This window comes from Meles meles, chromosome 4, assembly GCF_922984935.1.
Source record: "Meles meles chromosome 4, mMelMel3.1 paternal haplotype, whole genome shotgun sequence".
Taxonomy (NCBI): domain Eukaryota; kingdom Metazoa; phylum Chordata; class Mammalia; order Carnivora; family Mustelidae; genus Meles; species Meles meles.
The window spans coordinates 157,095,054-157,120,042 of NC_060069.1; the positions used below are offsets into that span (position 1 = coordinate 157,095,054).

At 46.4% G+C, this 24,989-nt stretch overlaps 1 protein-coding gene across 10 annotated transcripts in view; it reads left to right on the top strand.

The window, feature by feature from the left end:
• The window catches only part of DYRK1A (dual specificity tyrosine phosphorylation regulated kinase 1A), a 151,860-nt gene extending 139,595 nt beyond the window's left edge, over positions 1-12,265 (top strand). For all 10 annotated transcript variants that reach the window (XM_046001948.1, XM_046001942.1, XM_046001941.1 and 7 more), the window contains 3 exons: positions 2,910-3,216; positions 3,700-3,824; positions 8,930-12,265. In XM_046001948.1, the coding sequence (XP_045857904.1) occupies positions 2,910-3,216; positions 3,700-3,824; positions 8,930-9,550 (1,053 nt within the window). In that variant the 3' untranslated portion in view covers positions 9,551-12,265. The remainder of the gene's footprint in view (positions 1-2,909; positions 3,217-3,699; positions 3,825-8,929) is intronic.
• Positions 12,266-24,989: the final 12,724 nt, after the last annotated feature.

Here is a 24,989-nt window from a genome sequence, read left to right on the forward strand (position 1 = left end):
TTTTTTTATTTTAGGGTGAATAACTTTGGGTGGTGATTTCTGTCAACAGATGTTTATCTGAAAACGTCTTTATTTACCTTCTTAAGGAAGATAAGGAAATTTCCATGGATATAGAATACTAGGTTGACATTTTAGCAAAAGAAATTATAACATTGTTTAAAGATGTTACTGACATTGTCTTCTGTATTATGTTGTTTCTGAAGAGAAGCCAATAATTTTTCTAAGCATCATTACCTATATGTGTCTCCCTCTCCCCCAGCTGATTTTGATATTTTTCTCTTTATGTTCAGTTCTTCAGTAAGTTGACTCTTAGGTCTCTTGGTGTTGTTTCCTTTGTATTTATTTTTTTGGAGTTTGCAGAGTTTTTGGGTCTGTGGATTGTTCTCTTTCACCAAGTTTTGAATATCCTCAGACTTTGTCTTTTCAAATATTTGTTCTGTTCAGTCTTCTAATTCGCTACTTAAATGTATGTTACGGTGAATAACGTTATCTTCGAGGTCTCTGGTTTGTTCATTCTGTGTTCTTTTTGTGTCGTAGTTTAGATAATTTCTTTGCTCTGTCTACTGATTGACTGAATTTTTTCTTCTGCTGAGTCCAGTCTTATGTTAAAACCATTAAGTGAATTCTTTATTTCTGATATTGCATATTTTAGTTCTTAAATTTCCACTTTTTTTTTTTTAAGATTTATGTATTTGAGAGAGTGAGAAAATGCACTGTGGAGGAAAAGGAGAGAAAATCTTTTTTTTCTTAATAATATTTTTTATTTTTTTTATAAACATTATGTATTTTTGTCCCCAGGGGTACAGGTCTGTGAATCACCAGGTTTACACACTTCACAGCACTCACCATAGCACATACACTCCCCAATGTCCGTAATCCCACCCCCCTCTCCCAACCCCCGTCCCCCCAGCAACCCTCTGTTTTGTGAGATCAAGAGTCACTTATGGATTGTCTCCCTCCCAATCCCATCTTGTTTCATTTATTTTTCTCCTACCCCCCAACCCCTCCATGTTGCATCTCCACTTCCTCATATCAGGGAGATCATATGATAGTTGTCTTTCGAGGGAGAGAAAATCTTAAGCAGAGTCCATGCTGAGCATGGAACCCAACATGGGGCCTTGAGCCAAAACCAAGAGTTAGTCAGTGCTCAACCGACTCAACCGACTGTTCCACGCAGGCACCCCCCTTTTCTGTTTTTTTTTTTTTTTTAAATGTAGTTTTCATTTCTTCTAAAATACCCTTTCTATTCATACATGTTGTCCTCCTTTTGAACTAAATTCTTTAATCTGTTTGTCATAATTATTGATAATGCCTATCTGCCAGTTTCAACATTTGGATCATTTATTTATGTGGGTCTTCTATCTCTCTTTTCACTTCGTTATAGACCCATCTTGTTTAAATTTCTTGTGTCTCATTTTTAAATGTATGCCAGACTTTGTATTTAAGAACACTTGAGAGGGAAGTAAATCTTACCTCCTCCAGAAAGAGACCCACCTCTCATCTCTCATTCTGTCAGGCAGCAGTGTGGGACTGAGTTCCGCTTCCTTTGTAGTTAAGCTGAGTCTGGGCTTTGCTTTGTCTGTTTGCTCAACTTAGATTCTGTTCTCCACGGTGTTCATAGGTTCTAAGCCCTGTCTCTGGAGACCTGAGTCCTCTCTGTACATCACTGCCCAGCTAGCCGCCCACTCCTGTTTGTGCTTCACGCAGTCTCTGTCCATCCTGCTGCTCTGCCCCCAGCCTGGGAGTGCCCCGCGGGCTCCGTCTGCTCTGTCGGCTGGCTCTCGCTCAGCCTGGGGTCCTTCTGCAACCCCACAAGTTGGTTCAGAGTTGGGCTGGATTCTTACCCAGATCTCTGGCATTTGTTTCCTCTCCCACCTTACGACCCTTCTTTCCCAAGAAGGGCTTTTCGTTTTCTGGAATTCAGTTAATTCTGGTTTGTTTAGGCCTTGGCACTATAACGGGTTTTTTAAAATGGAATGATTTTGTGGCCTACCTTCCTGGTTTGTTTTTGTTTTTAGAATGAGAGCAATAGTCTCTTGGAAATTTCTACATTGTCACCAGAAGTAAAAATCCAGTGATGATATTCTGAATAAATTCAGTATTCATAGGATTTTTAAGGGTTATACTGTCATCTGTTTAAAAATTAGTTTTCAGAAAATACCAACACGTTAAGGTAATTTATTATTCAACATACTCTAAAGGGAGGCATAAATAATTTGTTTTTAATTTTTTTATCTAAATATGAGCAAGGGGTGCCTGGCTGGCTCAGTCGATAGAGCCTGCGACTCTTGATCTTGGGATTGTGAGTTTAAGCCCCACATTGGGTGTAGAGATAACTGTTAATAAATAAAAATTAAAAAAAAAAAGTAGGTAGGTTTAAACCAGTGTCATGTAGAGCCTACTTGGAGGGATTACCACAGCTTTGGAGAGCTGCCGTTGTGAAAGGAAGTGCGGCCAGGGTTGCTGGGGCATCAGGCAGAAAAGAGGTTCAGGACCACGTGGCCGGAGCAGCAGCGGGCACAGCTCCTTCACGTTAAGAACCGGAGAGTACAGTCTATAGGCTCGTGGGCTTCTGGTGTCTTAACTTGGTTTGGTTGGTTTTTACAGCCTCCAGAACTATGAAAACCATGTGTGGCTGAGGTTGTACACAAACACCTCCGAGACCAGGCCATTGTTTGCTGAGCCCTGGGCTGCGTGATCTTTAAAGTCATTTTTGATCTCAAAATTATTTTGAATTTCTTTACTATAAGTGTATTTGCGATAGTAATATATGAAAATACAGAGGATCCTAACTATAAAGCCTTTTTAATAGGGCCTCCTTATAATAGATTGAAGCATATTTGAAGTTACGTAGGCTTTTACATAACCATCAAATTTAGAGAAAGCCTTTTTATTTTTCTTCTCTTTAGGAGTATAAACCACCAGGAACCCGTAAACTTCATAATATTCTCGGAGTAGAAACAGGAGGACCTGGTGGGCGACGTGCTGGGGAATCGGGTCATACTGTAGCTGACTACTTGAAGTTCAAAGACCTCATTTTAAGGATGCTTGATTATGACCCCAAAACTCGAATTCAACCTTACTATGCCCTGCAGCACAGTTTTTTCAAGAAAACAGCTGATGAAGGCACCAATACAAGTAACAGTGTGTCCACCAGCCCCGCGATGGAGCAGTCACAGTCTTCGGGCACCACCTCTAGTACGTCTTCAAGCTCAGGTCAGTTCTCCCACCCTGGGTTAGGCTTGGGAGCCTTGACAGTTTTCTTTACAAAGTGGGGGTTATTGTAAAGTATTTTTAAAAACTTGTTGATGGGATCGGGAGGAATTACTTGACCTAAATCTGTTCTTTGTAGTTAGTAAAAAAAAAAAATCCACCTGCCCCAAAGCTCCAGTACTTAATTATGCATAATAAATTCTGCATGTCAGTTGGAAGCAAAACTCTTTATTAACTGAAATTTTTAATTGCTTTTTAAATAGAACTACTTTGTTCACATGCCTGAAATTTTCCCTGATGTAACCAAAACCAAAGTGTCTGGTGTGGAAGAACTTAGAGAACTGGCTAACTGTCCGATAAGCTCTCAGACTAATAGAGCTTTTTGTGTGCGAAGTACTTTCAGTTTCAGTGTTTGAGTTCTAGAATGTATCCTGGAGCAGAGTGAACTTGAGACTTACAAGTGCTGTGTTGTGTGTGATACTGAAGGTGGATCGTCGGGGACGAGCAACAGTGGGAGAGCCCGGTCAGACCCGACGCACCAGCATCGGCACAGCGGCGGGCACTTCACAGCTGCCGTCCAGGCCATGGACTGTGAGACCCACAGTCCCCAGGTGAGCTCCCGCGCCGCCCCCGCGTCCCCCGCTGTGCCGCGGCCCAGCAGCGGCAGGGCCGGGGGCCTCTGGGATGGTTGCGTCCTTTCCTCATTCATAGCGGATTCTGACGTGTCTGTCACGAAGACACATCCGCAGCTTGCACCTCGTTCTTCGGAACCTGCTGACCTTTCTTGGGTGCATCGCAGCCGCTGCTCCGTTTGTTTTCTTCGTGCGTGTATCTCCTGTGCTGCAGCAGCGCGTGGAGCCTGGCACTGGTCGAGTTTTCATTGCACGTCACACTGTCCCTTCCGGGGTTCAGTAGCGCCCCCTGGCGTGTGATCTTGCTTACGCGCTCCGCCTGCTCCCCGTGATCCGTCATCGCCGACGGTCCTTGATTCCGAGTCCGTTCGCATTTGATTTTCACCTCCCTGTTGGTGTGGTTTGCTTTGGGGGTGGTTTTTTGTTTTTCGTTTTGTTTGTTCCTTTCTTTTTAAAATTTGTTAAAGAAGAGGCTGTAATTGATTCATTTTTATAAAAAAATGGGCGAAGCAGATGGTGGTAGTAAAATCCCTACGAGCTGCTCTTGGTGGCTCATTCCGAGCACTGCATTGCGATGTTTGTAGCGAGAGGCCAGTGTAGTATCTGATGCGGGAAGCCAAACCGAGGCTGCGGCCGCCACCCCGCATCCTGGTGGCGGGTCTGCTGGTGCTGCAGGAGCGAAGCCCACGTGCGGACAGTTGGCACCACCGTCAGTTGGTGGTCCGTCACCGTCGTTGCCCCGGCCTCTCTGGGCAGTCCTCACCGGCCCTCGGCCCCTCCGGCCTTCCCCGTTGTCTCTCTTGTGCCTCCGCCTCATCAGAGTCAGCGTCTTCCCTCCTGCCCCAGGCCGCCCCGCCTTGAGCGCCTGCCTGCGCCGCCGCCTCGCCTTTGACTTTGCCCTTGGCTCAGCCTCTGGCTCCCTGGGCTGCCGCCTCTCCTCTTGGGCTTGATTTTTCTTCCTGTCAGCGGCCGATCCTGCCCGCGTCTCTCCCAGCTGGAGCTCAGTCTTTGCCGCGACTGTCCGTCCGGCCCGACGATTTTAGGCGGTGGGGGCGGGGGAGCTCTGCGTTACCCTGAAGAGTTCTTCAGTCGTCTCTGGTCGGGCGCCTCCAGCCGCTCCTGCAGCTGGGCGGGCTCACTGCTGAGGCGGCCAGTGGGCATCCCGACGCTCGCCTTTCGTCGTTCCCACCCTCGCGGGCGGCGCTGGCTCCCCGCTGCCCTTTGGAGCACTGTCCTCCTTTTCCCCTTGACGGGCCACCTCTTGACCGCCCCCCACTCCTCTGGCCTTCGCTTCCTTGTCTTCTCTTGGGGGTTCTCTGTTGCGCCCCCCCCATGACTGCAGTACCGTCCTCTTCTTTTTTAAATCTAAGATTTTATTCATGCATTTATTTGAGAGAGTGTTGGGTGGGGGATGGGCTCAGCAGGAGGGAGAGGGACAAGCGACCACACGCTGAGCCTGGAGCCTGATGGAGGGCTTGATCCCTTGACCCCGAGATCCCGATCCAAGTGGAAACCAAGAGTCGGTCGCCCAACCGAGGGAGCCACCCAGCCGCCCCGGCCGCAGTGCCACCCTGATGCGGGTCGCTCCCCCAGCTTCACTGCTCACCCCCACCTCCCTCCTGAGCCCAGAGCCTTTACTTCTGTTGACCACAACCGTCACTTCCAGAGTCTCCACGGCTGGACACTGCAGATGCGTTGTAAAACTGCACTGGCGCCGATCCCGGCTCCCCAGCCGTGTGGGTTCCTCACACGATGGCCCGAGATCACCCGTTTGTTCCAGCCGCGCACCGGGGGGGCTAGGGAGCTGATGTTCAACCCGGCTTTCCCTCATCCTGCAGTCGCATCAGATAGTGAATCGAGTGGATTCTTAATACTCTTTTTTTTTTTTAGTATTTTTATTTATTTGACAGACAGAGGTTACAAGCAGGCAGAGAGACAGGCAGAGAGAGAGGGAGAAGCAGGCTCCCCACTGAGCAGAGAGCCCGATGCAGGGCTCGATCCCAGGGTCCTGGGATCATGACCTGAGCCGAAGGCAGAGGCTTTAACCCACTGAGCCACCCAGGTGCCCCGGATTCTTAATATTCTAAATAGCTCTTACTCTCTTTACTTCGCCCCATTGCTGGAGCCATCTCCAGCCTGTCTTACTAGAAAGAATTTTCTAACTGGTCCTGCAGCATCTGACTCCATACGGCGCTCACCATGCTCTTCTCCGCAGGCACATGAACGTCAGTAAGGCAGTCTGATGCGGCCTTTCCCTACTTTAAACGAGTGTTTGGTTTTCCTTAGACTCTCAGGAAGTGACCAGCATCGTCTGACCGCTTTCCAGGGCATTCTTTCTCCTCTTTATTTGCTCTGGTCTTAATGAATTTTTTCCCATTTTTTGGGAGACACCGTGTTCTATCATGTTTCTCACATGTCCTGTGCTCAGCCTGAACACTTTCCCTCTCTCTTTGCTGTAGTCACTACCATTTATACTTCAGATCTTTGCCTAAATGTCAAATCTTTAGAACGACCTTTCTTCTGCCCTCCAAATGCATGACATCCCGCCAACACATCAACATGGACCAGGAGTAACATGAGACTCGTATGTACCTCCCACCTGTATTTCACAGGAGTCCTTATTTGGCCTTACCTGCCTTAAGCTTTTTTTTAATTTAATTTTTTGAATAGATGATACATCATTTAAAAAAATAAGTAAATGTAAAAGGGGATTCAGCGAAGACTTCCCTGCCACGTCCTCTAGCCACCCAGTTTCTGAACTAGCGTTAACTGGTTTTCGTATCCTTTTGGGGGTATTTTACACAGATCCACATACAGATCTATATTCTTAATCTTTGTACACAAAGAGTAGCGTGCCGTGCGCACTTGTCCCATCTTGGGTGTTTTTTTCCCCAGTATGTTTTACATGTATTTTTTAACATATATTTGGAGCTCCTATATCAGTACATGACAACTTTTTCTTCTTTCTTTGTAGTCACACAGTACTCTACTGTTTACGTAGCCATAAGTCGTGTCCCCAGGCCCCTGTTGATGGACGGCTAGTTAACTTCCAGCCTTTGACTACTCCAGGTGATGCTGGAGTGCCACACACCTGTCACTCACACACATGCAGTGTAACTGACAGAACCCCTAGATGTGGACTCACAGGTCAGAGAGTGATGTGATCTGTGACTTTTTTTCTTATAGCTGCTGCCAAACTGCTCTCTATGTAGTTTTGCCCGTAGAGCCTTCCACTAACAAGACCCTGGAAGAACAGTGGGTGTGATCACCTTTGATCAGTATGGAATGAAAAATTGTATTGGACAGAGGATGTTTTTATTTTGCTTAATTCTTTTTATCCACGAATTTGAATAGCTTCATAGTTTAAGAACCATTAGTATTGTCTGAGAACTTTCTGCCTTTTTTTTACTGGATTGTTCTCAGTGGTGTTTCTTGAAGTTTTGTTCTTAGACTACCTTTGTTGAGTAAATACTTAACAATTTTTGCTGGCTACTGGTAAAAGAGACACAGGCTTTGCCTTCTTCGAGCTTATAGTGGTACAGTAAATAAGCAAAATCAAATTAATAGAAATTAAAAATACCATTAATTGATAAAATGAGAACAGGGCGGGATAGAACAGCTATTCTTTGGGCGGGGTGTGTTACGATTTGAGTAGGCCAAATTGATAACAGACCTCCCAAAATAAAACGAATAATTTAAAAATAATACTTAGAATACTTAAAAATACTTAAAAGTAATAATTTAAAAACCATACTTAAAGAATATTACTTATTTATAACAAAATATTGTTATTTATTACTAAGTATTATTATTTGTAACAAAATAATGCTTAAAGAGTATAAAGTTTCTTTTTTATGGAATGGTTCTGTGCGTGTTGAAGTTAGCGGCATGTCTCTCTCCGGTGTCCTGGGCTCCTCCATCCACTAGGAACTACTTGTCTGCTGTATCCACCAGGCAGGGCATGACCTGGGAGGTATTTGTGGGCCAGATCTGGCCATGATATAAAGCTTCCAGTCACGTTCCACTGACTAAAATTTAGTCCTGTGGCCATGGCTAACATAGGGGAGGCTGGAAGGTGTAGTGCATTCGTGTGGACAGCTGAGAGCTTCTGCCACAGGAGCTGGGGCAGCCTTACCCAGAGTGGTCAGAGAAGACTCAAACTGAAAAAGAAGTATCTAGGCAGAAGTTAGAAGTCTGAGCATTTTAGACAGAAAGGAACAGTAGACACAAATGCCGAAACATGTAATTGATACTACCAGGTGGGGGAGTAGAAGGAAGAGCTGGTGTGGTTGGAGCCCAGGCAGGGAGAGGAAGGGTCGCCGGAGGGGAAGTTCGGAGAAATAAACATTGGCCAGAGGTGGCAGGCTGCTCTATGGATTTTGGCTTATTTTTGACGTATTTTCTTTTTCTAAGGCACAGAGAGATCATTAAAGGATTTTAAATAGGGAAGTGGTTGATTGGGTTTGTGTTTTAAAAAACATTCTTTACTATGGAGAGTGGATTGGAAAAAGGCACAAGGTTGGAAGCTGGGAGCTGATTGAGGGGGCGTTTTGTCCCAGTGCAGATCCATGAGAAATGGGAGGAGCCTGGGAGGATCGGGGTCATGGTGGTTGGAGGAAAGAGGTCAGGTGGGGCGCTGTTGTACTTGCTGGTTTGGTTGGCGGAGTTGCTGAGCAGCTGACGGAGTGGGTGTTCTTACTGAAACAGGAAAGATGGAGAGAAGAGGGTTTGTAGAGGGAAAGTAAAGAATTCATTTTGAACCGGTCAAGAATATTCACTATCTGGCCCTTGCCAGAAAAAGTTTGCTGATCGCTGGCATAAACAGTGCTCCCAAGGAAAGAAAGTAGCCAGTGAAATATATGAGCTTATTTATGGATATGGCTTGCTAAAAACCGGCAGCTTTCACAGTAAAATACTTCTTCACTCAAATATATATGGAATTTTGCATTATATAACTAACACATTAAAAGTTTCCGTATCCCCTCTCTCTCATTGGTGTAAATGCTAGTGTCCTGGCTTTTGGTGGGAGATGAATGAAGGCTCGGACGGTACTCTGAATAAACCCTTTAAAAATCTTCTTACAGGTGCGCCAGCAGTTTCCTGCTCCCCTTGGTTGGTCAGGCACTGAAGCTCCTACACAGGTCACTGTTGAAACTCATCCCGTTCAAGAAACAACCTTTCATGTAGCCCCTCAACAGAATGCATTGCATCATCACCATGGAAACAGTTCCCATCACCATCACCACCACCACCACCACCACCACCACCATGGACAGCAAGCCTTGGGTAACCGGACCAGGCCAAGGGTCTACAATTCTCCAACGAATAGCTCCTCTACCCAGGATTCTATGGAGGTTGGCCATAGTCACCACTCCATGACATCCCTGTCTTCCTCAACTACTTCTTCCTCTACATCTTCCTCCTCTACTGGTAATCAAGGCAATCAGGCCTACCAGAATCGCCCAGTGGCTGCTAATACCTTGGACTTTGGACAGAATGGAGCTATGGACGTTAATTTAACCGTCTACTCCAATCCCCGCCAAGAGACTGGCATAGCTGGACATCCAACATACCAATTTTCTGCTAATACAGGTCCTACACATTACATGACTGAAGGACATCTGACAATGAGGCAAGGGGCTGATAGAGAAGAGTCCCCCATGACAGGAGTTTGTGTGCAACAGAGTTCTGTAGCTAGCTCGTGACTAAATTGAAACTTGAGTTTGTTTCTTGTGTGTTTTTATAGAAGTGGTGTTTTTTTCCAAAAAACAAAGTGCAAAGCTGCTTGCATCAGAAGGAGATTAACACACTGAACCGCTACAAGAGGGCAAAGCTGACTTTAGTTTTTTTTTTTAACTTGAAAAGATTGCAAAGGGACAATGAAGTTTTTAAAAGAGCCATGTCCAAACCCATCGTTATGGATAGCGCAGAGGTGTCCTCTTTTTGCCTCCCCCATTTTAACTTGCCACACCCCAGTCATAGTGGGTTTTTTTGTCTTTCTGTTCCACAAAAGTTAATGTTCAGATGTTGGTCTTGGTCATTTGCCAACTAATTTTAAAATAAAAAGGCACTGCACATAATTTGCATAAAGGGCCCCTTGAGGGTGTTTCTTTTTCCTTTTTGTTTTTTCCTCTTTTTTTTTTTTCCCCTCATTTGTTTTGTTTTGGGTGGGGTGGGGGGGTGGGAAATTTGGGTTTTTAAGTCCTCTGAACACACTTGGGCACAGAAATGCAGTACTGTAAGGAAGAGGGACCTCCAGCTTATTACACAAACATCACCTTCAGCTGTATGGAAGGGACGGTTGTATTGGAGTTTGTAAGGCACAGTAAGCATGCTAAGTGGCGGGGATCAGAACTCTCCTGTCTGAACCTACTGAGGAGCAAAGCAGCAATTACATGGGATCCTGTGGGTCTCCTGTTGTAGAGGCCACAGTGAGATAGTAATGGAACATGACCGGTCTCCTAACCAAGGTGCACTGAGAAGCAATCAACGGGTCAGTTGTGGCCAGTCCTGGGGAGGTCTGAGTGGTGGTCTTTGGGATAACCTTTGGCCTTATGGATTTGGACTCGAAATTAGAAGAGCCTACCATTTCAGATGCAATCACTTTTGGACATGCTTTTGCAGACAGTCCTTAATGCTGAAAACACAGAGAATGGGTAATTCAAGAGGCCTTTCTTTTAAAATAGACTTTTGTGACCCACTAATTGTAAGGTATTGCAAGGTCACTTTGCGTGTGTCATATAGTTGACTTCCTTATTGGTTGAAGGTCACAGAAGTAGTGGTTTGCTTTGATGGAAATAGCTACAGCTGTGTCCCTTCCTGCTTTTTACTTTTTTTTCCCCTTTTTCTTTCCTTCTTTCTTTCGTTTTCTTTTTTTTTTTTTTTTTTTTTTTGCTTTTTTCCTCGGCACGTGGTATCTCCACCATTTCTTCTGCACAAAGATGTCTTCTGTTCATCCTGAACATTTTAAAAAAAAATGCAGAATTTTATGTGACTGCTTTTTTGCCTCACAATTATGCTGTGAATTTTACAAAAATTTATTTTCTTTTTTGATAATTTATTGTACCAAAGCTGTTTTTATAGCACATAGATGTCTGTAACCAATAATGTAGCAGTTCTGCACTTTGACACAAGGTGTAACTAGACCATTTTTAAATGTCAGTTGAAAATTATGGCTGTACTATTGCTTAAACAAAACTGGAACTGTCGTTGAATCCATAGCCAATACATCTACAGCAATCTGTGTACTGAGCATAATAGATTGACAGCTAATTCAAGATTACAACATCTGTTACATTCTAAAAGTGTTCAGGCTTCTGAAGGTAAAGGGACACTGGATCCAGAAGCTGTGGAACCAGCAGGTGATTCTTGTATTCCTGATTAACCTACTTGTAAACTTGAAAGCAAGACCTCGATTGCACCAACAGGTCCAGAATACGAGCACGAGTAAAGCAGAACTCTCATGCGTGACCTGAAGTGAACAGGCTGGTGTTTAACAGGTGCCTAGTTTTGAGATTATGCTGCCTTAATGTAACGCAGTCTGGCAGTTGCTAAATTTGTGTTCCCATTTTAAATTGACCAATTTTAGGGTGTTATACTTTTGAGCGGTTGAATTGGGAGAATGAAGATAAGTAATTTATCTGTCCAGGATCAAAAGAAGCCTAGGAAAGAAGCAGTAATCTACCTCTGCCGATAACCCTGTTCAAAACAACTCAGCAGAACACCACATTACTTTTTATTGGTCAATTCCATGTGGCTGACTAGGTCAATTTTTTCTGAACAAAAGCAGGTTTTTATATGTAAACAGTGACAAAAGAAAGGCTTAAAACTATGTGAATGTGAATGGAAACTTGGAAATACCCGTTTTTATAATCCACAAATTTTTTTTTTGTTGTTAATCAGGAAATCCATATTTATTTTGTAATTAAATGTCAAGCCTGTGGATGATTTTTGAACTTGGTAGTTCATAAAGGTTTACAGTGAATAAAAGGATACCATCTTGAGTATAGCATTATCAAAAGGAATCAGTAGTTACTGCTGTTTAGGAATATAAGGGGAAGATACTCTGTGGGTCAGGTCATTTTTTTCTGTGCTGGTTGCCACATCTTAGCAAGCACCAAAAAAACAAAAGCAGTTTTTAAACCGCTACTTACATAAAGGAAATCATAAAATCCAATGCTTCTGCATACTGTGTTATGTTACAGTCCAGTTTTGTGTGCTTTACTACACGGTTTGGTTACAGGACTTCTGTGCATTGTAAAACATAAACAGCATGGAAAAGGTTAAATACCTGTGTGCAGATTGTAAGATCTGGTCCGGACTTGCTGTGTATATTGTAACGTTAAATGAAAAGAACCCCCCTTTGTATCATAGTCATGCGGTCTTATGTATGATAAACAGTTGAATAATTTGTCCTCAGACTCTTTACTATGCTTTTTTAAAATTAAGAAAAATGTAAACATAGTAAAAATCTTCCTATGCAATTAACCTGGCCCAGGTAATGGTCTGGTAGGCATACTGAGTGTAAGTTCGGTCAGAGGTACGAAAAGGAAAATAGTATTTACGTTGACCTAGGTAGGCGTCCCAGATCTCGGGAGGTCAAGATTGGAGAGCTTGATTTTGATCGTTTTGATTTTAAGGTGGATTCTCTCTGTGAGCGATTAACTATATTCAGTTTCTCTCTGATTCACAGTTTGTAGTGTTCAGAATGGCTGTGAGGGTTCAGTGGTTTTCTCTTTGTGACTTTGAGCTGCTGGAAACAAGAGGAAATACACGTCTTGTCCCTCCTTGCCCAGATCTGCGTAGGGGAGCGAGTCAGGGACTTTGTCTTACAGAGTCTGAAACTCTTGCCACAGTGCACACATGTCTGATCTAAAGTCTTCTCTTTTTATAAACTAATCCGTAAGTGTGTATTAAGGTGCCTATCAAGAAGGCAAAAAAAACCCCTTAAAAATTTAAATGTGATTCCGTAGAATGCAGGTTGGTCACAGAGTTAGATTTAACGTGTAAGAAAGAAAAACTTGAGTTTTTTCTTAGGCTGTGAGCTTACTTACTTAGGTAAGTGGCACATTTTGTATGGTATCAGATTTCAAAAAAAATCCTAGGCTTATTTTAATGAGTGTTAGAACTATCTGCAAAAAAATCATTATGGCTGCAGTCATTCTAGAAGGACCACAGGATGCCTACTGAGTTTGTCACCCTACCCTCCTTTCCAGCTCCTGTGTTGTTAAAACTTAGTGTTAAAATAAGTCCTACAATGGGGAAGTACATAAACTACAAAGACGAGTAGCAAATACCCGGTTTCTTCCAGGTCCCCCACTTTCTTTTGGCCTTTGCTTTGCTCAGTCTCAGAATACAAGCTCGGTACTCATTTTTATATTCATTGTTGTGGTGGTGACCATAACTAACGGGCCAGGTGATTTGTTCCAGATACAACAGAGGCTGGCGTTCATGCCGTATATGAAGACCATTTGCGATTTTAAGATGATGCTGGGGGTAACGTTGACTTTGGTATGTCGAGACCATGTTTGGATTTCGTAGGATGCTCCCTGGGATAGCGGCTAGCCCAGCATTGAGAAGCCTTAGGTGTCAGAGTAGAGCAGATGTTCTCAGTTTCTGAATTTTAGATCTCCTTCCCTAGATTTAATTTTCTAGGGTGAGAATACACATGGAGTCGTTTTTAGGAGAAAGAACAAGAAAAGAAAGCCTAAGAAAATAGCTTATTTTATTCTCCGTTGTCCCTCTACTGATAGCGGCTCCCTGTCATGTGCCCACCAGAGTCGTCCTCGGGTCATCTGGCCTCACCCTGGACTGAGAGTTGTTACGTATTTAAGCGTAGTGTTCAAAGCACTAGGTATTTTTGTGCCAGACTTACTGAGTAAGGTAAGTGGACCATCGGGGGAGGTGTGTGTGTGTGTGTGTGTGGCTGTGTCTGGCGTTACGGACACCCACGGTCCCAGGTTCCAGTTGCTTGAGCTGAGGAAGGACAAAGAACCAGGGTGTTCTTCGTAACTTTCGGAGAGCACGAGGTATTTGTCGTCATTAATTTTTTCCCAATTTCTTAGCCTAATCTTGTTCAAAGGACAAAAAGCTATTTCCCCAACAAAAATGTTTGGATTTAAGGACACGCATGATAACCAGGTGTGAGTATCCCGTGCTTTCCAAATGTTTGCCTTTGCTTTTGTAAGACAGACTGACATTAGTACGGTATCAGCTTCTTTTAAGAGCGAAAATCCTCTTGGGATTTCTTGCAGTCAGTGAGAACAAGTGCCGATATAAGTCTTGGGCCACTGCGGCTTACGGAAGCTTTCAGAAAATGCTCTGTTTTCAGATAGCGGCAGCCTGTACCTGGATGCCGCAGGTTTCCGTATGCGGTCTCTTTTATGGTTGCCCACCGTGAGAGTATGTCCTTTTATTAAAAATTTAGTGGGGTGTGTGAACTTCAGCTTTGGCCTGTCGTGAATTGCCTGCCTTCCACGGTAGAACCTGGGAACACTGCTTCAGGGCAGCGCCGAGGCAGACGAACCTTCTGCAGGCTTCCCTTCGCTTTCACCGGGCATCGCGTGTCCAGGCTCACCCGGGTTCGGAGGAGTGGCGTGCCAGAGCAGGAATCATCTTGGCTAATAAAATGCATTTGTTAAATGGGGAGGTAAAGTAATGGGAAAGTTTCTGGTGGAGGATGGAGGAAACGGGGGTGGGGCCCGGACATCAGGGTTTTAGGGCAGCTCTGCATGGGATTCTGCACGATTCAGGCCAGGAAGATGCATGTGGCTCATCTGAGTCCGAACGGAAGCTTTGCATAGTTTATTTATTTATTTATTTATTTGAAGTTTTTGTACACAGATGTTAATATAGAGTTGAACAAAGTAAAATACATAAATGAACAACTAAAATTCACAACTTACACTGCATTATAAAATGTTACGAACAATCCCCCAAGAGAGGCAGAAATTACCAGCTGGCAGTATATAAAACTTGTACAATTTGTGTCTTTTGTCATCTTCCCTTTTCGAAGTGGGTTGATGTGGCATCTTCTTGGTAGCTCTCGGAGGTCCCCTGAGAACGACAGGTGTTGAGCTCCCCAGTAGCGGGCCTTGGTGTCTCGGCCTCTCAAACAGTGCAGGACCTCGCACTGGTCTGAGCAAGCAAATGTCTGGTGAGGCTCCGTGATGCAGTGACGGTGTTTTCCGCTCTAGGATTGGGGTCTAATCCCGGGCCAGCCCCTTTACTAGGAATAACTGTAGTATCCACTAGATGGGACTCAAGGCAGGCGTCAGCGAGCTGCCGAACAGAAGATCTTAGCACAGTATGGGGAGCGCTCCGTCAGTACAATCCGTGACTAAGTGTAGAGCCTGAGTCTGCAGCATGAGCGGATCAGCTTTTTCTGGATGAATCCAGCGGACGCCGTGGGAAACGAGGTGAGTACAGTGGTTTCTGTGAATCGTTAAACGGGATTATCTTTCAGTTTTCAGTCTGTAACTGGATGTGAACTTTACTACTTAAAATTGCTACTTCCATCTATTTTAGAATTTTGAGGTCTGTTCTGTAGTTCGCTTTGATACAACGTATGATATTTAAATGTTTCATAAAGGACAACTTAAGTAGAATTTTTCTCTGCAACTCGAGGGAGGCTGTTTGGAGGAGTCTCAACTATGGAACGGCACTGTGGTTAGACCTGGCCGTCCAGTGGCCCGGTAATACTGGGGAAGCTTTCAGAATGTACGTGGTTGTAATCCACATTTCGAACGCATTAAGGAGCTAGCTGCTGCTGTGTTTTGCTGTTTAATTGACTTGGTTGCTATGGTAGGGGAGTGTGTACCTCCACCAGCTCAGGGGCCCTCCTGTGATCTCTCTTCCATTCCCGGGGCATCCTCCCTCCCTTAGAGCGAACAGGACAAACATTTCTTAGGGCTTTATTTGGCCTGTTCATCTGCGTTAGAATATACAGGACGGACGTTCCCTCACGGGGACATGTGCATACATGGGCCGTAGCTTTGGAAAAAGATGAAAATGGTCTAATAAAGGATCTAAGTGTTCACCTGAGGTAGATAAAGTTCTTTTGGGAGGTGCCGTTGTTACCCCGCACCCCCTAGCACACACCTGAAATTCAGGTAACAGCTTTCTGCTCGTGAGTCAAACCGGGCTGGCCTCCGTGCCTCCGGGCAGCTCTCTGGCTCCAGCCTGCCCTGTCCGCCGGAGCTGCACTGGGCCCGGCTGCAGGAGTCCAGCACAGGCCGCCCGCCCCTGGGGTCACGTGGGCCCGGCCCAGTCTCCTCCTCCTGTCTGGTCTCGGAGCTTTGCTGTTTGCAGGCTGCTTACACGGCACTCATCTGCTTCCCGCTGCTCTCTGCCCCACGGCCGCTCGCTCCTAGGTCTTCCCCAACGTGCCGGACAGCCTTCGCAGAGACAGGCTTTTCTGAAGGCGCCTCCCGCCCATGGTGCAGTGGCCAAGGAGATTCATGTCGGAGGCCTTCCTGCATGGATACTTGCCAACCTACCGACCTCCCCAGCTCAGTCCTGCTGACGCGAGCTCTGCCTCGTGCGCTCTCCTTTACTTGTCCGGTTAAGACCATGAACTTGAAATAGCTACCCTACTTCCTGCAGAAGAAGTGGTTAATCCTGGACACAGAGTTTAAAAATGGAAAAGTCCTACTCTGAAGAGAAAGAACATTGGGGGCGGGGGGGGGGGTCTTGGGGCAGCTGATATAAGGACTATGGAAGACGAGAATGCCTGCCCCGTGTGAGGCACTTAGCTGTGTCCTAGGAATGACACCAGCCTGCATAGCACCGTTTGGTTTTGGGGGTAGGGGCAGATAGTTGGTGAATAACCCCAAATAAGTCCAGTGTATTCTGGTCTGGGGGCGGACAGGAGTTTCCCTGAGGAATTGAGGCTTTAGTGCTGGTGGGAATGTTCTAGAATCTAGAAGAAGGCAACAACATGTTCAAAGCCTGGTGTAATGAGAAACCAGAAGGCCTTGCCAATGTAGGTTTTTAAGTGGTTAGGGTTTACTTATGTGGAGGGAGAGTTGATTGGGATAGGGATTGATTGGGATAGGGGTTGATTGGATAGACTGAGAAGTGGTGGAGAGGACCTGGGCTTCCAGCTTTCAGCTCGGGCAACTTTCCAGATGGTCCTGTGCTCATTGTGCAACCTGGAGCCCTCAACCAGGAGCAGGTGTGCCGGCTACCTGTGCATTCAGATACAGGACGTGGAGTGTGGAGGGCTTAAGGGTATCTAAGTGAAGAGGTCCAGTGGATAATTTCCTAGAAGGTAGGGAAGTCGGGTCTAGAGCTGGTAGGCCTGGGAGCTTCTCAGGCAGGTGATGGTGATAAGGTGATGGATAGGGAGCTAAGAGCAGAGCCTGGGCACCTCAACATGAGCAGCCTATCTGTTCCCTGAATTAACCCTATCATGGCTTCCTCGACCCTCGGGGATCTCTGGGGGGGGGGGGCGGCGTGGAGATGGCCACTCCGGGTGGTCTGGGACTGACAACATCAGCCTCAGCATCTCAGGTCCCGCCCACACTCAGAGTCTGCGTCTGAACAAGGCCTGGGTAGTGCATAGGTGTGAGCAAGTTCGAGACGCACTGGTCGGCATCACCCTTTACATTTGAGAAAACCTAAAAGGTTAAGCCACTTGATTCAAGAGTGCACAGCTGGTCAGCTACTGGCCTCTAGTGCAGCCTGCTTTCAGCTCTCTATGCTGACCCTGACGGTCAAGACCACCTAGCACAACCAACAGCTGGATGGACCCCTAGAAGCTGAGTTGTGGGGAGACTAATTTCAATGAATATAGATTCTCAGCTTAGGGGCTCAAGTCAGCTTCGTTATTTAAGAATGACTGCATTGTCGTCTTGATGAGCCACTGTGGTGCCTAAAGAGTTTTTATTTTGACAGGCTTTTCGTGAATTTGGAAATGAGCTGATACATCTCTGATTTTTTTTTTCTTTTTTCATTTCACCAGGCAACAAAAATAGCTTCCAGGAGGCTCTGAAGCATCCAGCAGAGACCGTGCTGCTTCCTCCTCCTCTCCCTCCTCCCCTCCCCTTTTCTCTAGGTCATTTTTGTCCCTTCTAGTTTACAAGGTTCAAGAATTCCTGCCCCAACAGCAGCTGCAGGGATGTTGTGATGAAACGCTGGGTAGCCCTTTGCAGCAACTGATTGTCGCGTGTGGCGTTCAGTCCCCCTCGTCTTCTCCTGTTGTCCCCCCAGCTCCAGACCCCATAGCTACTCTCCATCCAGATGCACTGTAGTTAGACACTTTCCATGTGAGAGAGGGCCCCAGGGCCATAGCACTGGACCAAGAGGTTGGGAGGCCTTCTAGGATTCGGAACAAAGATAAAAATAGGGATAGAATGGAAAAGAAATAGATGCATTGTGTTCTAGTGATTGCCAGGAAGCTTCACTTGTCTCCCTGAAACCTCTCAGCTTGCTTTCATGCTTCCTTACCTGCATTTCCATTTGTGATCAGCAGCAAACCCTGGGCACATCCTTCCACAGTGATGGGCCCTTTAGAGGCCATCTAGAGCTCTAGAAGGGCAGGGCTGACTGACCCCTGCTTCCTGTCCATTGTCATAGATGATGTATCAACAAGTCACAGCTACTCATCTGTGTGTGTGTGTGTGTGTGTGTGTGTGTGTGTGTGTGTGTGTGCGTGTGTGCGTGTGCATGTGTGGCCCGTCCAGCCAAGAATGGTTTGTACACTTCAAATAGTTGAAAAGCATCACGGGGCACCTGGGTGGCTCAGTCAGTTAAGCATCTGACTCTTGATTTCAACTCTGGTCATGATCTCAGGTCCGTGAGATTGAGCCCCATGTCCGGCTCTGTGCTGGGCATGAAGCCTGCTTATGATTCTCTCTCTCCTTTTCCTTCTGCCCTCTGCCCTCCCTCAAAATAAATATTAATAAATAACGAAAAACATCAAATGAATATTTTATGATGTGAAAATTTTATGAAATTTAAATTTCAGTATCTATAAATGAAGTATGTATTGGAATACCACCACATTCTTAAAAATTTGCACATTGTCATTGTTCTGAGTTGCTTTTGGGCTACAATGGCAGAGTTGAGTAGGTGCCACAGAGAGCTGTGTGGCACATTGTCCTGCTGTATGGTGGACCACAGATGGCTGCGTCTCAGTCATAGCTCAGCAGCATCTGAGTGCCACATGTATGACTGTGCCTCTGTGTCATACTCTTTATCGCCCGTGTCCACCCATCACGTCAACACAAGAAAGGAGGACAGGAGACTTCGTGTGTCTCTGTGCTTCTCCAGCGTGGTGGGGGGTGGATTATTTCATCACTGAATTAGGTGGTAGCATGCAGTGATGCCACAGTTGTTGTAGAGTACCATAGATGTGGGCCTTCTCCATCTAAACCTGCACTGGAATATTTCTAACAAGAAAGCGATGGCCAGAAAAATTAGAAAATTTAAAATTGAATATCTAATCACAGAATTTCTTCACACAAAAGAAAATGTTGCTACAAGCAAAGTAGGTTTCTGATGGGCTTCTCTGTTAGCCGAGCACAGAACCACTGTCCTGGGGTGAGTTCATGAAGTCACATCTGATGAAGCAGCTGTAGAAACCTGCCCAGAGAAAGTCAGTCTGTTTAGGACTGTCAGCCTCTCACTGACAGCAGCTGCTCCAGGTGTTGAGGGGATTATGAGCACCATCGAGTGTCCATTAACACACCAAGCAAGTGATTTTGAGTGGTTGTCCCTGACTTGTTAGAAGAGTTGACCGATGTCACGTGTGTGGTTCAGACATTTGATGAGCTTGTGCCAAGCCAGGAGCTACTGAGACTTCAGCTCTGTCAGTGCTCTGTGCAGAAGAACCACAGGCAGAAGCTCTTTCAAAGTTGAGAGAATGGAGTCAGTACGACCTGAAGTGGAATCCACTACGATGTGTCACAGTTGATGTTGGAAAAAAATACGTGTGGAATAGGAAAGGCTTACTAGACCAAATGCACAGAGCTTGTGATAACAGTTGTTAGAGCCTATGACTATTTACTGCATCGCTTAAATCAACATGTACTTTGTGGAGAAACATTTGAATCATGTTACTGAACCAATATTTTCAACAGTGAACCCTGTTAGCTGCTGTGGACTGAACCATCAACAGGTCCATGAATTTTCATCAGTAACAGTAGGTGAATATCCTGACGTGGTGTGTCCCACAGCAGTTCAGTGGTGTAGTCCGTGGTCAAGTTTAATTTCAATTTTTGAGCTTTGGACCAAGACTGAACTTTTTCTGAATGAGAAGAACTGCTCTCAAACCCCAAAGGGCTTTGGAAATTAGTTTTGGCTGACACTTCATTTCTCAATGAATTCTATCTAAAATCACCAGGCAAAACAAGGTTTATATGTGGAATTCATACTGTGGTAGACTCATTTCAACAGGAACTAGTGTTGGAATCACAACTAATAATAGACTGCATCATTACACGTCTGGTGTTGTGAAGGTAACACAAGAACCAAGAGTTCCATTCCCACCCATGTTTGCAGCAGATGTGATATCTGGGCTCAAACTGCAGTTCAAGTTTTATAGACCTTGAGGCAAACCCCAAAGAACTGTCTGTATTGCAAAATCCATTCAACGTCAATGGAGGACCTCCCACCCAACCTTCAGTTGAAGGGATTAACCTGTTAAGAGGCAAACGTCCTGAGAAAAATCTGGTTGAACTCCATAAATGCCTTTCAAGTGGTAAATAAGCACATCTGAAAATCCTGTGCTTATGGCCTGATACAAGTCTTGTGAAGTATCTGTCCCCATGAAGACTTTTTCAAAGACTAAATCTGCAGAACCTTACTATAGATCAGCAGTAACAGAAACGTGGGCAATTGATTTTGACGACAGACAACTCTAGCTTTAACCTCAATTCAGTGAAATGTCACGCCCAAATTAAAATTATTCTCAGGGAGTCTGGATGGTGCAGTTGATTGAGCATCTGACTCTTGATTTCAGGTCACATCGTGCTCTCAGGGTCGTGGGACTGAGCCCCTCGTCGTGCTCTGCGCTCAGCACGGAGCTTCCTCGAGCATTCTCTCTCTCCCCCTCCCTCTGTCCCCACCCTTGGACTTGTTTGCTTTCTCTCTCATTAGTAGACCTGTATTTTTTTTAATTACTCAATTATTATATTTGAATTTCACCAATTAAATTGATATAAGTCCACAGTATTCTGGATTGCTGCCTCTTGGCCCAGAAAACCTAACACATTTTAGACCTGGCCTCTTAAAAATTCCACCTATCCCTTCAATAGATGTAGCAAAAGAGGAGTAGATGGGTTCGGCTTCCCACATCAGTACCCCTAAAAGACAAAGTTTGGGGCAGCGATCCAGGTTCTCTGGCTCTGCTCCTCAGAGAGTCTCTGAACCGGGTGGAGGATGGCCCCTTTGCGCCGTGGTGTGTCGGTTCCTAAGCCTTCTTCCATGCAAAGAACCACCCACTGGACAGCTGCAAGGAGTGATGGCCCAGAGGCTAGTTGGTGCCTTAAAGTTCGATTGCTGAAGCTGTCTGCCCTCGGATTCCTGGTCGCTGCTCATCAGCTTGCCTGAGCAAAGGCAGGAGGGACATTTCTTTTCTCCTGATACCAACCAATTCCCTGATCCTCTCCAAACACTAACTGGGTGTCCCAGCAATTCAATTCGGTTCTGACGCTATCTCCCTAGACTGGCCAGCTTTAGATTAGTTCCCATGATCTCCTCTGGCTCAATAATTTGCTAGAACAGTTCGCAGGATTCAAAGTATTTCTGTGTACTGGTTATCATATAAGAACCGAATGACTAGCTAGATGAAGAGGTTCGTACATAGGGTGAGGTCGAAAGGGTCCTGAGTACAACAACTTCCATCCCGTGGAGTTGGGGGATGTCATTGCACGTGGATGTGTTCACCAACTCAGAGGGTCCAAGTCCCGCCATGTGGGTGGTTTTATGGAGGTGTCACTACATAGGCATGGTCAATTTTAACTCCATTTCCAGCCCTTCTCCCTTCTCTGGAGGTTAGGGGTGAGCTGAAGGTCCCAGGCTTCTCATCAAAGCTTGGTCTTTGTGGTGACCAACCCCTGTCCTAAAGCTGTCCAGGGCCCACCAAGGGTCATTGCATTAGAACGAGGGACAGTCCTAATGCCAGAAACTACCAGGGATTGAGGAACTCTGTGTCAGCGACCAGGACAGAGACCAAACATCTTTCTACGACACCACAGCAGTCCTTATTTAGAAGCAGCAGTAGCTCAGGGCTCATTGCCTCTAATGCACACAGCCGCCCGGTGGGCTGGATGGATCCTGTTCTCATCTTCACTTCCCAGCGGAGGAAACTGAAGCCCCACGGAGAGGTAACTTGCCAGAGTGTCCACGAGCTCCCAACCCCCGGTGGGCCAACTACAGAAACTGCTCTTGGCCCCTCTACACAACTCCTTTATAGGACTGCTCAAAACCAATGCCCCCCACGGGAGGCACTTCTCTCTTCCCAGCACAAAATAAGTGTTGAGCAAAGAGGCTTTGGAGTCAGGAAGACCCTGTTCTGAATCACAGACCTGTCCTATACGAGTTGTGTGTCATTAGGCTAGTTGCTTAGCTTCCCTGAGCGCTAGTTTAACTTAACGCTAAAATGGGGACAGTAACACCTACCTTGGAGCATCCTTCGTGTGGACTGTGAGCATGTAACACCCGGGGTGCGGACCGACGGGGTGGTGGGGAAGCCCACAGCTGGTGTATGTCAGCACTTACCAAGCCCCCTGCTGATCTCCCCCGGGACAGGAATGATGGGGGCCCCCAGACCGTGAGACTGTCTGGCATTGGGAGTGAATTCCCAGCCAGTGTCGCTGGCAAGGTCAGAGGCGAGAGGAGGGTGAGTGAGTCTGGGACTGGAAAAACAGCTGCATTGCCAGGCAATCTGGAAAACCAGGGTGGCATCCCTGTTATTAGAATCTGTAGAAGCCCCTTTCCTGGGGCTGGCAACAGTCCACAGGGGCACTCTCCATTGGTGGGCGGCATGCCAGCCCTGGGGCAGCGCCCTGTCCACATCTCAGCCCGGCCCGTCGTCATGGTGGCTCCCACGATCAAGTGTCCTTACGAGCCCGTTGGGGCTGAGCATCGCATTTCTTCTAGCTCTGGAGCTTCGGGTCAGTACTCAACCTCTCTGGGTCTCTGCCTCCTCGTCGTTGAAACAGGGATGACCGCGTTACCCAGCCTGTGCGTTCTTAGGGGTTACATGAGCGAATACACCTGAAGCTCTCACAACCGTGTATGGCGTCGGTTGTCAGTCCTGGCCACCCGGGAGGTAAGGACTGGTCCCTGAGTCCTGGTAACTGGCCCAAGGACACCAAGCTATTAGCTTTGGAGTCAGAAATCCTCCCTGGGTTCAACCCTAGTTTTGTCGACTGAGCGAGTTTACTCCCCATCACCCTCGGCTGCCTTCGAGCCGAGCCCCGACCCACTCCAGGCCTGTCTCCCAGCTGCCCTGCCCCCCACTCTTCCCCGATAGCATTCTCCCATATAAGCCGTGCCCTCTTCTATTTAAAACCTTACCTCTGTCACTGCCAGGGTATAATCGAAGATTCTGGAAAATTCTTTTGGAACCTGACACTCAACCACCACAGGCTCCTGAGTTCCAAACTCACGAGCCTCTCAAATGTGCCCGCTTCAGCCTTTGTTCCCGGCTCGACCTTCTGTCGGGCGCTTCTGGAGCTCACGGCATCCCCCCGTCCAGGACCTGTGATCCTCTGTTCCATGGCACCTGAGTGTGCCCCAGGCAGTGCCCTGGTGCCTGCGTCAGAGTGGACAATGTCCATCTGCCTCTCCTCCTCCCAAGAGAGTCTTCTCCTCTGCTCCCTCCAGTGCTGGGGGGAAAGTTGGTATAAGATGCTGATGTTTGTTCCAAGCAGGGTCCCAGTGAGGGGCAGGCACTGCATTTCCTTCGGCTACTTAAGTCCCCCAAGTCTAGAACCATTTGTTCTCTATATTTGGGGCAATAGAAAAATTCTCCCCACTCTAATATTTTTTCATGGTTTCATTTTTTACATTTTAATCTTTGATCTGGGGGCGCCTGGGTGGCTCAGTCGTTGAGCATCTGCCTTTGGCTCAGGTCATGATCCTGGGGTCCTGGGATCGAGTCCCGCATCGGGCTCCCTGCCCGGTGGGAAGTCTGCTTCTCCCTGTGCACCCCGCCCCATAGCTCGTGCGCATGCTCTCTCTCTCTCTGACAAATAAAATCTTAAAAGAAATCTTTGATCTGTATGGAATTTATGCTCTTGTATGTCATGAGGCACAGAGTCAATTGTCTGTTTTCCCTAGTGGCTGCCTTGGTGTTCCCCCAGCATGCATTAAAAAGCCCAGCTCTCCCCATTTGTTAATGATCCCATATTTGTCATCTGTCACCCGGCATCGCACAGTCACTTGGGTCTTCTGGACGCTGGTTCGTAAGGCCGTCCACAGCCACAGCCCCGCTGTCTGAGTATGAGGCTGAGTGCTGCGGTGCCATCCACAGGCCCCCTCCCTCCCCTGCAGGTTGTCCTGGTCATCCTACCTTGTTAATTTCCTCCAAATGAATTTTTGAATAAATATCCCTAATTTCAGGAGAAAAGCCTTTAGTTAGGAAGTGACTTTTTTTTTTTTAAAGATTTTATTTATTTATTTGACAGAGAGAGATCACAAGTAGGCAGAGAGGCAGGCAGAGAGAGAGGAGGAAGCAGGCTCCTGCTGAGCAGGGAGCCCGATGCGGGGCTCGATCCCAGGACCCTGAGATCATGACCTGAGCCGAAGGCAGAGGCTTTAACCCACTGAGCCACCCAGGCGCCCCGGTTAGGAAGTGACTTTTTAAAAAGGATTTTATTTATTTAATAGAGCACATGAGCACCAGCAGGGGGGTGGGGAGGCAGAGGGAGAAGCAGACTCCCCATGGGAGCAGGGAGCCTGACTTGGGACTCAATCCCCGGAACTTGGGCCACGACCTGAGCCGAAGGCAGACACTTAACCAACTGAGCCACCTGGGCGCCCTGAGAAAGGACTTCTTTTGATGTTGAGTCATCCTTGTATCCAGGAACATGGTACATAAGTCTTTTCATTTGTGAAACCCTCTTCTGTGTCTTTCAGGAGTGTTTTAAAGTTCTTCTTCTAAAAGCCTTCCATAATGCTTGTCCTTTTTACACT